Genomic DNA, 12,240 nt, shown 5'->3' with positions numbered 1-12,240 from the left:
TGGGAATGTCCTCCCCTGTATCGGGACTCGCTAGTTTCTGGCTTCACCCCCAGTCCCTGCAGGAAGAAGCTGTCCTCCCACCACGGGAGCCCCCACTGCCACCAGAACACCCTTGGCTGCCTGTGCAGGTCAACACTTGTCTCCTGGCCTTGCCTCCTGCCTCCAAGTCCTGGCCGTCAGGGCAGCTGTGAGAACCGACATGCCTGGCAGATACTTTCTTGTTTGTTTACAACAACCACAATTTTCAATCCCCAATCAAAACATTTCACATATAACTTTAGGGTCGCTTTGGGGCATAAGGGGCAATTTGGATGCTAAAATATTATAGATTGACATAATTAGAAGAATTATGACTAGATTGGAAATGATGAGAGGATTTATGAAGTCAAAATATTTTAAATTGAGGCTGTCTTAGAAAATCCCAGCTATGCAGTCACTGGTTATATCCTCTTGTCTCTCCAGGCTAGGCACTCAGTAAATACTTCAATCTTCCTGACTTTGACCTTGACTCCCTGTTTCCCCCACCCTCTCACATTCCATTCATCCTAAATCAACACATTACATGGTTTTCCTGTGAATCGATCTTTATTGGTTTTAGAAGCAATTAAATTATTGACACAATGCTCAATGGGTTTCAAAGCAAATGACAGAAAGAGAATACCACTGCACAGGTGGGAAGATTCATCAAGGGGGTGTCCCAGAGCAACTGTGACCCTCGTGTGCCAGCTGGCCCTGGCTCCTGAGGACCCCACAGCCAGGACCCAGCCCAGCTGAGACAGGCTTTGAGGACCTGAAGGTGACCAAGCCACACCACAGGCGATCTGCAGCGGTCCAGTCCTCTCAAAGACAAACATTTCTAGCCTCCTTGGAAGCTCTTCCAGCCCTCCAGACTTTGCCATCAACAGCAGCACAACAACCATGGGGACCCTGTCCCTCCAAGCCAGCCTGCTCTCCCTCACCTGTGCTGGTGGAAGCCTCCCCCCAGGGGCAGATGAAGGCTCCTGCAGAGGGAGGGGGAGGGAAGGGCAAGAGTTGATTAGAGGGTTGGCCATGCCCAGGGACTCCCCTGGGGGCGTGCATCCCCCACAATGGGGGGTCTTTCCACCAATATTAGGGGGTGAAGAAAAGCGGGCTTCTCAGTGGGAGAGCTGCTCCCGCCCCTCCTCTGAGGAGGGCTCCTCCTCTATGAGCTCCAGGTCAAACTCATCTTCCAGGGACCCTCCCACTGGCAGAAGGCGGAACTTCTTCCCTTTCAGGGTGCATGTGCGGTGCTCGAAGTCCAGGACAGCGTTGTGGTCCTGGAGCACGTCCGTGCCAATGATGGCCTCCTCAGCACTGGCATTGGCCACTAGGAACTGCGCCTTCAGCTTCAGCTTGCCCAGGGACACTGATGTATCCCAGACGCCCAGGATCTTCATTTCAGCGCCATTGGCCACCTTCACCACATTCTCAAAGGGCCTCAGGGTGTCCAGATCGCCATCAGTGACCTCCTCCCACAAGCTTGGGTGCACCACGGAGACTTGGGCCCCGGAGTCCACCAGGAACCTCACGGGCACTTTGCCAATCTTCCCCTTGAGGTAGTAGCCCTTACCCATGCTGTTGGCAAAGACGATCTCTTTGGGCAGGTGGCTGGGGGTGGCCCCAGGGACCCCAAAGGCCTTCAGGAGGGTCTCCTTCACAGTCCCGTAGTCTCCCTGGTCCTGGGAACTGAGCCCACTGTAGACCTCCAGAGCATCTCCCCTGAGGGACTCTTTCAGGAACCTTAGTTTGGTGACATGGTCCCAATGGTTGAGGTCGTTGATGACCTCAAAGCGGTGCAGCCAGAGGCTTGGGGCCACATTTGCTCCATCGAAAGGCTCCGGGACGAAGGCATGCTGCCGGCGGCCTTCCTGGCTCCTGGCTCCGCTCCCAGCCATCCCTCTGCTCTCCTCTGGAACTTCAGCAGCAACCCACGCCAAGTAGAAAAGACCCCAGAGCAGTGTCGGCGCAATCACGCTGGAGAACAAGCTGTCTCGAAGCAGGATGTTCCTTACTTGCCCGGCCTTGGGCAAGCAGCGGGGAACCGGCCACAGGTGTCTGACTGACTGCTGGGGCCAGAGGCAGGTGCTGCTGTGACCTGCTGGCTCTGCAGAGCCTTTTTGATGCCTAGTCCGGGCCCCCAGGGCTCCCCATTCTTCTTTGTTCTAGAAGCTCCGCCCCTTCTCACCCCGCCCTCCTGCCAGCATCTGGCCTGACGAGCAGGATGGGTGCCCCGCCCTTGCATCCATCCACGGACTGACACAGGCCAGCCCACGTCCCAGCAAAGACCAGCCTCTGTCAGAGGGGGCCTGTCCGGGTACCCTCCCCAGCCTGTGTCCCAGAATAGCATATGAGGACACCAAGCATGTGATGACATTCAGATGTTTGTCATCAGATGGAGAAGGAAGGGGGAGGCAGAGACCAGAGGCCCAGCAGCTTTTAGGCCCAGGAAGCCCCTGTTGGCCGTACCCCTAAGTGGCCACTTTGAGTGGTCAAAGGAAAGGAGCTGACATTTGTTGAGCTCCTACTATGTGCCAGGCACTCGGCAAATGTCTCTCATATATTCTACATCAAGTATGGGGTCCTATAAGGTTTCCTAGAGAGGGTGACAGAGGAGGATCCCAGAATTGAGAATGCACAGAAATGGCTATTTAAATGAGAGAGAAGACGCATGCTCACAGACACATGTGCATGATCATTTTGCACAAACTCAATTGCTGCGGTAATTTTCCCTCATCGATCACCCCTTTTCGGGGCTTGGCCTTGGGCAGTGGGCTCTCATTAAGGCCCAGAAGTGGGCTGGCACAGATCTTGAACTTCCGGGAGTGGACCCCAGAACCCAGGACCCGGCTCCAACTGTGGGCAGCTCCTGCTCAACTCCACACTGCTGTCTCCGCCCTGCCTGCTCCTCTGGCTTTCCAAGAACGCTTCCAGAAGCCCCTCTCCAGGACAGCAGCCCTCCTCTCCTGACCCCGCCGACCTGCCCACCCCCACCCCCCACCAACTTGGTCATTTATGGAAAAAGGAAAGGGGGGATTTCACTCCCTTTTTGTCCTGAAAGGAGAAACATCCGCCACGTTCATGATGCCAGTGCTGAGGGCCTGGAAGGTTCTGGCTGGCGGAGACCGTCTGTGTGACCCTCCGCTGCCGCAGGTGGTCCCGCAGCTGCCTGCAGAGATCTGTGAGTCCCAGGGCTGGAGGCTTGAGCTGGGCCTGTGCAGGGGCTGCTGGAGGGATCCACTTTTATGACCCCGTTCGAACGTCACCTCCTCCATGGAGCCTGCTAACTCGTCCCTAGCACATGCACCCGCTTCTGGTTGGAGGCGCATTGCAATGTGCTCTGCTGGGTGTTCACAAGTCTGTCTCCTGCTACGAAGCGGAGTCTGGGGCTCACGAACCCGGTATTTGTGATTATCTCCAGCCCCCATAGAAACTTGCTCTGGGACCCTGGGACTGCTCTCGGCCGGGCTCCAGGCCTGGCCGTGCACTGTCACCAACAGGAATGATTAAGGACGGGAGAGGACGAAGACTCAGCGGCACACCTGTGGCTCTGGGAATGTTTTTGCTGGCCTAGAGCCCGTCCCTCTCTGGCTCCCCTTGCCATTGATCACCCAGGGCCTGGCTGAATCCCAGAGGTACCCTGGCCCCAGCCCTGCCTCTGGATGGCCCCAGGGTCCCCAACCACTCTGCAAGACCCAGTCCCCACCACTGTCTCCAGCCCCTTCCACCTGACACAGTGAGCCAGCAGAGAAGCAGTTGGGTCAACACCTCCCATCACAGCTGCCTGGCTGAGGTGGGGCCCTTGTGGCATTCCAGGAGCCCAGAGGAGGGGGAAATGGAGTCACCGGGAAGGTGTCGAGAGCAGGTGGCCCTCTGAGAAGATTGCACAATGAAAAACCCACATCCAGAGAGACGGCCCAGCCACACACAAGACCAGGAAGCCCCTTTTGCAGGTGGACTTTTGTGGATAGACTCCCAGCTCCTGGAATGGGTGTTCTGTGGCCCAAGGAGCTGATGCAGTGGTTTCCATACTCACACACGTGGTCCCCTGGCAGTGGGAATGAGTGAGGAGGCTAGCATGAGACCAAGCGGGGAGAGGAAGAGTGGCTCGTCAGCTGACACAGTAGGACTGACAGATGCCCCAAACTGGCTTTTCAAACCATAGTGGTAGATGTTGAAGTCACGTCTCCCCCCTACTCCTAGATTAGAAATAGGTGGTCCCTTGGGACTTCATTTGATTGGGTTTAATGATCACTTTGGCAAAGTCTTTTCACCACGTCTATCACCTCTGGGAGCATCGTGACAACCTGTGAGACAGACCGGGACCAGGACCCTGAAGTACAAGGAGCTTAAAATGGCTCTGCCGTGGCTGCATATGGGCACTTAGCAAAGACAGAGAAGTAGAGCACTGGACTCAGGGAAGCCAAGGTGCTGGGGGCTGGTGCTGTCAGTGGCCTCTCCTGAGGGCAGTGGCCTCAGTGGGCAGTGAAGCAAGAGCAGAGTGTTAAATATTCAGGAATTTTGTGAACCAGTGGTTAAGTCAATTGGTACTAGAAATTGGACTTGGTAGGGGTATTTACACCACTGAAATTGGCAAGTGCTAAATCAGGACTTTTTTTCCCCCTCTGGAAAGAGCCAGTTTACCATCATGGCAGCCTTGCATGGGGGCCTTGCTCCATCTCCCTCTCTCTCTCTCTCTCTCTCTCTGTCTCTCTCTCTCTTTGTTTCTCTGGAGCATGCAAAGCCCCACAGCCAGCGATTAACAAGTTTCCAGAAACACCACCCCTCTTCAACCACCTGGACTCAAATCACCTCTCAAACCACGGAGCCCAAGCCCACCCTGGCCCCCCAACCCCCATCTTTATACTTCTGAGTGACTGTGGCCTAAGGCAGATGGGCTCCACACAGCAGCCCTCCAGCTGTGGGACCTCCACGACAGAAGCACACCGGGGTTTCACGGTTACCACAAGGGCTGGAAAGGGTTGGGGTCAGCCTCTGGCTGAGTTTAGGGGCCCATGTCTGGTGAGGAGCAGGAACATGGGTGAAGGTAAGTTCTCAGGTCCCCTTAACCCTTGCAAGATGCCCATACTTGGAATACCCCGGAAGCACTCAGGGACCTTACAATGACTGTGCTAAAGGTGCAAGGATGAGCTAAGCCAGCTGGGGCAGGCCAGGTGCCACTGCCTCCTCCCAGAACCTAGGAAATTGCAGCTAATTATTGACGAGTATAGGTATTGAGGTGGAACACCCTCATTATTTATTGCCCATTAGGCTCTTGTGAGTGTGCAGGTTCACCGTGCTCAGCCCTGGAGGAGCAAAGCAGGACAATAAACAGGAAGGACTGAGGGATCCCCACCCTCCACACCCCCTCACTGAGATTTCTGGGCTGCAAGCTCTGCCAGCCCAATTCTGCTTCCGCTGCCTGGTTTCCCTTTGCCGTTGCTTCTCCCGCAGGAGAGTTGGGAAAATTGGCACCAGCCCAGGGCAGGGCCCATCGGGCCACCTGAGAATTGAAGCCACTGGTGGGCAGTGGGGACACTCCATACTCTTCGGACTTCCTGGTGCCTGACGACTTCTGGGGAACACAGCAGGCCCAGGAGAGGAGCCTGAGCCTTCGAAGTCCTGAGGCTGGAGGGCAGGGCCCCACAATGCAGGGTGGGAGTGGGGGGCCGGAAGCAGACCTGCCCTTCTGAGGAGATTTTTTTTTTTTTGAGTAGGGAACCCAGGGCAAGAGACACCTTAGGGATCGTGGAGCCCCCAGAAAGGCCCAGACTGGAAGAGAAGGTGGTTGGGAGGGGGTGAGACAAACCCCAGCCATGTACAGGTGGTGGCAGCTCCTCCCCAGGCCACCTTGGCCACCCTGGGGGGCCAGTGGAGAGAGAGCAAAGGGGGTCGGAGACCTTTCAATTCAGCGCGGGAAGGTTGAAGGGAGACAAGGAGGTGCCCTTTTTCCAACTGTGGCCAGCTTCACGGGAGTGCAACTTGCCCTGCACTCAGAAAGGCCCAGCCTTGGTTTGATGTTCTGCTGTTGCTGTCTTGAAATTCCTGATAATTCTGAACAAAGGGCTCCACACTTTCATTTTGCACTGGGCCCTGCAAATTATGTAGTTTTGTCCCCAGCCGATCTGGTGATGAAGCCTTCTCTTCACACACATGCACACACACACAGGCACACACAAAGGCACACACACAGGCACACACACAGGGACACACAGGCACACACACACGGATGCACACAGGGACGCACACAGGCACACACAGGCACACACACAGGGACACACACAGGCACACACACAGAGACACACAGGGACACACACAGGGACACACACAGGCACACACACAGAGACACACTCAGACACACACGCCTTACCAAATGCCACACATATATACACGGTTCACAAAACACTCTCCCTACTCACTGTACACACATTCTGTATGTGTAAAACACACATCGTATATACGGTCACACTACAGCTAGTACAAAATGGCTAAGAACTTGTGTAATTTGCTCCACCTTTAGTTTCACGTATTTATTTGCACCCACATTTACATTGAGTATTAACATCCTATTTATTGGAGGCACCTGCTGTTTATTAGCCTCTGGGCACACTTACTGCTTCAGAAGACTAGGCAGGTCCCCATGGCCAGGGCTTACAAGCTAATGAAAACAGGATGTAGATGTTTAACAGCCAAGTTTTGAAGAGTTTAAGGCCAATGTATATATGCAGGCTGACCCACTTAAAGCAGCCCCCAATCACAACCACGCTGCTTTGAAAGGAGCTGGTTTCTAAGTGGGTCATCCTGCCTTCTGCTCCCTGCCACCTTGTGAGGCCACCTCTGGGCACTCGCCACCAAGAGCAAGGCCCCTGTTTTCCTGCCCCTCCCCCGCACAACACGGCAGCCCGGCCCATCCTGAGGCCCCCGTCCGGGGTAGGGGTGCGCGTGTAGCGGCGGCACAGTTGCCAGTTGGCCCATCCACAGCTGCACTCTGCTTCCAGCGCTCTGCTTTTACAGACTTATGGCACCAGGTCTTCGAGCTGGAAAGAGAGATAAAGAGGAGAATTTGGCACTAGAATTTGGTTAGGAATTCAGATCAGAGCCCAAGGGGGTCTGGGTGGGCTTTGACCAAAGCGAGGTGTGTTGGGACATGCAAGGCAGCTGTAGGTCCCTCATTCCCAAACCATAAACCCTCAGACTGCAAGGCCCAGTTACCGCACAGGCACTACCCAGCATTCACGCTCAGGCACGGCCAAAGGCATGTCCTCGACTGGCCCCCTCCTTGGTCCCCGCCAGACCTCCTTGAGATGAGAGTTCCTGCCACAGCCCTCACTGAACAGGCCAGCGTTGCTGCAGAGGGACAGAGCCCTCCTGTTTGCAGGGCCCCTCCCCAGTTCTCCACTGTTGTAGAGCCCCTTCTTCCCAGTTGGGTCACCCTCCTACCCTCCTTACCACCTAGCTTAGGAGCACCTCCACCCGGAAGTGGCCCAGCTCAGCCCACCCGCCGAATCCAGCATGGAGGCAGCAAGATGCTTGGTGGAGTCATGACCCTGGAGCATCCTGGAGGTGTTTGGGGAACAGTGATCCCGGGCCCCAATGCCATCGAGAGCCCTCCAGGCCCAGGGTCAGAGCCAGGGCCAATAAAGGATTGGTCAGAGCAAGCTGCTATCTCCTAGAGGTCCAATTAGCCAAAACCAGTTCTCTCCCTGTTTTTATCTTTCAATCAAATATGAAGACAAGTCCCCTCCTCATGGCCTAGCCCTCCGAACTGGGTTCCCACCTTTTCCCCAATTCCTGGTGACCCCACCCAAGACCAGGCCCTCATCCCTGCCACCCTCCCTCTGGGCCACAGAGGCCGGGGGCTCTGCCTGGCAAGAGAGGTCGGCTCTAAGGAAAGAGCTATGCAGATCCCCTTCCTTCCCGCCTATCTTCGGGGTCCCGCCACTTAGTTGAGATTGGGAGTGGGAGTGGGACTTGTAAAACAGGTCCAGACAGCTTTGGGGACATTAAAGCACTTTTAACAAACACCCCTGTAATTTGTGAAATATTCAGGTAATCAAAACATACAGATTGGGTAATCTCCAAATGTAAGTGGGCTTCTAATTATACCAGGAAACTTGGCTTAGACCTAGACAGATGGAGAACTTTTGTCCAACTTAAAATACCTCAGAGGCAGCTTTGAACTGATCCTGAAATAGTTTTAAGTGCTGCTAATGAAAACTAGTATTGTGCTCAATGAAAACATAAAATAGCCTCAGCACAGGAAACTGCTTTTTCTTTTTCTTTTCTTTTTTTTTTTTTTGAGACAGTGTCTTGCTCTGTCGCCCTGGGTAGAGTGCAGTGGCATCATTGCAGCTCACAGCAGCCTCAGACTCCTGAGCTCAAGCAATCCACTTGCCTCAGCCTCCTAAGTAGCTGGGACTACAGGCACGTGTCACCACGTCTGGCTAATTTTTCTATTTTAGTAGAGATGAGGTCTTGCTCTTACTCAGGCTGGTCTCAAACTCCTGAGCTCAAGCAATCCTCCTACCTCGGCCTCCCAGAGAGTGCTAGGATTACAGGCGTGAGCCACCATACCCGGCCTGGAACTCTGGAACCGCTTCTTTTGAATCAATTGCCAACTTATCTTCTCTCCTAACAAACAAAAGATTGGGGGCGGGGGCAGGGGGGCAGAGACTGGGGAAGGGTGGCAGAGAGGAGAGTACCTTCCCTCTGGCATGTCAAAGTCATCTCTCTTCTTTACCATCCAGAAGACATGGGAGAGGAAGGAAAGAGAAGAAGGCAAGAACAGCAGAGCCCTGACGTGTATGGAAATCTCCAGGTTATTGGTAACAGCAGTAACAAACATTTATTGAGCACTTACTATGTGCCAGTCACCATGATGGTGGCTGTAAATTGGCATGAGGCACTCAGAGAGTAGTATAGACTAGGATGGACAATGCCAAATAAGTGGGTTGATTCAATCCATACATATTTACTGAGGCCAACTCTGTCTCACTCTGAGAGATGAATCAGACCTGAGCCCTACCCTCAGAGTTCCAGATGAGTGGGGGAGACTCAAACCCAGATACTCCGAATCCAGAGTGACGCACCGCATGTGGGAGGAGCCCAGCACACACTTGGAGACTTCTGGCCAAGAAGGCGGCCCAAGGAGCACTGGGCAACTGCTCCCACCAGACATCAACCAGTATTACCAAAGAAAAACAGAAATAAAAGGAATATTAAGGGGAAACCTGCATTAGCGCTGAAACCAGGGAACGAGGGCATCCACAGACCAAAATCTTGGATTAATTTTTGTTGCTCACAGCAAACTCTCTGAGGAGTATTTGGGCAGTGAGGACCCTGCCATCGTGCTCTCACCACCCAGACGGGGAGGCTGGGGGCTGGGGTTAGTGTCTGCATAAAATTGGAAGTATGTATATAAACACAGAAGAAAGATGGGAGAGAAATACACCAGAACAATGACAGTAGATATTTGGGGGTGGAGGAATCATGATCTTAATTTTCTTCTACAGACATTCTGCAAATATATTCTCTAATAAGAAAAAGTTATTTAAAATTAAAGAAACTTGTTCTTGCAATTTCCTATAAGCTTAGAACTATTTCCAAATGAAAAAGTTTTAACAGGGAATATATAGGAAATCTCTGTACCTTCTGCTCAATTTTTCTGTGAACCTGAAACTGCTCTAAAAACTAAAGTCTATTTAAAACATCTTAAAAGGTTCTTAAAAGGACTGGTACATAAAGTAAGATTGGCAATATTAATAATTATTAAAGCAAAATGATAGATGCAACAGTGTTTATTTGAGTTTCCCACTACTTTCAGGTGTGTTTGGAAATTTTCCATAGTAGAAAGTAAATAATAAGTAAACAAAAGCTCTGTGCCAAGACCCTCCCCAGGCTGGCCTGCCCAGTTCTGGGCCCACTCCCAGGGCAGTCTGAGTGTCCCCTAGTCTTGGGCTCTGGAACTCCTGGTCACTGGGACAGGTGGTCCCTGCTCCGCATGGCAGGGATTCTGAGCTAGCTCGTCCCTGAAGCGCAGGCCTCTGCCCACCCCACTTGGTCATGGCAGCCGCCCCAGTCTTGTGCCCTCCTGCCTGGGCTCCCACCCAGCTTCTTGTTGCTCGTCTCTCCACCCTGCACCCGCTTTTCCTGAGTCTCCAAATTCTCACTCTCCCTGGGTTCCCCTTCCTCATGCAAATCAGCATGCATGGGTCTCTCACATCTTAAAAAGGAAAACCCTCGCATGATCCTGCTTCTCCTTGGTCAAGGACCACTTCTCTCCCTCCTTCCCAGGCAGTTTCTAGAAGGGTTGGTCCGTACTCAAAGGGCCATGGTGTATGGACACCCCACTGTGGGGCAGGTAGGGGCTGAAGTGTAGCCTGCATCCCTCCTGCCAAGCCAACGTGCCGGGATGACGGGCTGGGTCTGCCTGCGGGGAGGGGCGCCCCTTTCTAATTCTCACAAAGATGACACAAGGTCAGGGGCAGCCCCGCTTACCCTCTGCCTCACTACATCACTTCCACTCCCCACCACCCTCTGCCACCCTTGCCAAGGGCACCAGTGGCTCCCAGTGGCCACATCCTGGGGCCCCTCTCGGCCTTCGAGGAATCTGACCTTCTGAAGCATTTGCGTCTTTGCTTTTCCTCCTAGGGCTTCTCTGCTACTTTGGTTTCTGTGATCCAAGTTTCTGGATTTTCTGTGTCTAAAGCCACTCCTCTCTGCCTTTCATGGGACCCCCTCCCTGGACACTCTCAGACGTGGCTCCCTGAGGCTCATCCGCAGCCCCTCCCCTCCATTCCACACACTCCCCCAGGCCAGGGACACCCAGGTTGCATTGCTCGCCTGTCCTCCCCCTCTGCCCCTGCTGCCTGCCTGACTGGTGCCCCTACAACTGCCACTTTCAACACTGAACGTGCTCTTTTCTCGCCAGGCATCTCTTCCTCCTGCATTCTTTTTAATTTCAAAATATGAAGGGGGTACAAGTGTTTTCGTTACATGGATACCTTGTCAAATGCTCAAGTCAGGGCTTTTGGTGTGCCCGTCCTGCGTTCTTTATCTGGGCAAATGGCACCACCATCCAGCAAATAGCCAGTTCTCAGAGTCAGACACCCGGGGGTCTTCCTCACTTCCTCCCTCCTCCCACAGCGAATCCGGCTCCTCCTCCTGTGTCTCCTCCTCCCATCCTCTGCCCCTCCTCTCCCTCCCCCTGTTCGGGCTGCCCTAGCCGGGTAGTCATCCTACAGATCCGCTGCCTCCGCCTCCTCCCCGTTCATCCTCCCTCCTTAGGCCACCAGAGTCATCAGCCAAAGATGTAAGTCTGCTCATGTCATTCTTCTGCTCAAAATTCCTCTAGGGCTCCTCATCCCAAAATAAAATCTCATCTCTCAACACAATGGCAAAGGCTCCATCCCTAGTTCATGCTCCACCTACACTCAACGGCTTGTAGCTCCCCAGACAGGACTGGCTTTATGGTGCCTTTTCACGAGCCACTCACTTGGCTGGGCGAGCCCTCTCCACACCCCTGTTCTGGCAAATCCCAGCACTTCCCTCAGAGGTCAGCTAAGGTGTTGCCACCTCCAGGAAAGCTCCCTTGATTTCCCCAGCAAACTTAGGGGCTCCCTCCTCTAAGCTTGTGTCACAGGGGACTGTGATCCTCAGGCCACCTGCAAGCTCTCGGAGGCCAGGTTCAGCCCCTCTCTGCAGGAGCACTGGCACGGTCCAGGCATGAAAGTCGTGGCGTTTCTGGGCCTTTGCTGACGTCCTTCCTTCTGCTTGTCCCTAACCTGGACATCCTCCGACCCAGCACATCCTCACCCTTCTCCTGATCATTGCCTGATCTCCTCCGCAATCGCTCCTCACTCGATGGCGTTAAATGTCAGGCTTGGCAGTGCTGTCTGTCCGTGGACCAGTGGCACCCAGAGTTTTTCTTTCTTTTTTTTTTTTTTTTTCACTGTGGTCACAGTAAAAAAGACATTTTTTTCATCATAATCCAGTACATTTATGACTAAAATATGTGAAATATATATGTAACTGAAATAAAATATATTTATTAATATTAATACTACATGTAATATACTCTGATATTTTCTATTTGACTCTACTTTTTCTTTTCTTTCTGTAATGCTGGTAATGACACACTAAATTAATCTCTCAACCCACTAATTGGTCCCCACGCACCATTCAAAAAACTGCTGTAGTCAGTGGGGATTACTAAAAGTTGCC

General features: G+C 53.2%; 1 protein-coding gene across 1 annotated transcript; it reads right to left on the bottom strand.

The window, feature by feature from the left end:
* Positions 1–757: 757 nt before the first annotated feature.
* ASPRV1 (aspartic peptidase, retroviral-like 1) lies at positions 758–2,260 on the bottom strand. The gene has a single exon (XM_012646451.1). It carries the CDS (start codon positions 1,914–1,916, stop codon positions 1,137–1,139), a length of 780 nt encoding a protein of 259 aa, XP_012501905.1. The 5' UTR covers positions 1,917–2,260; the 3' UTR covers positions 758–1,136.
* Between the last annotated feature and the right edge of the window lie 9,980 nt (positions 2,261–12,240).

This window comes from Propithecus coquereli, unplaced genomic scaffold (assembly GCF_000956105.1).
Source record: "Propithecus coquereli isolate 6110/MARCELLA unplaced genomic scaffold, Pcoq_1.0 Scaffold243, whole genome shotgun sequence".
NCBI lineage: Eukaryota > Metazoa > Chordata > Mammalia > Primates > Indriidae > Propithecus > Propithecus coquereli.
The sequence above is the reverse complement of the archived record's forward strand: the minus strand, read 5'-3'. Positions and strand labels throughout refer to the sequence as shown.

What these genes read in the sequence shown, in the direction of transcription:
- ASPRV1 (XM_012646451.1), bottom strand. Translation starts at nt 1,916, where the DNA reads ATGGCTGGGAGCGGAGCCAGGAGCCAGGAAGGCCGCCGGCAGCATGCC.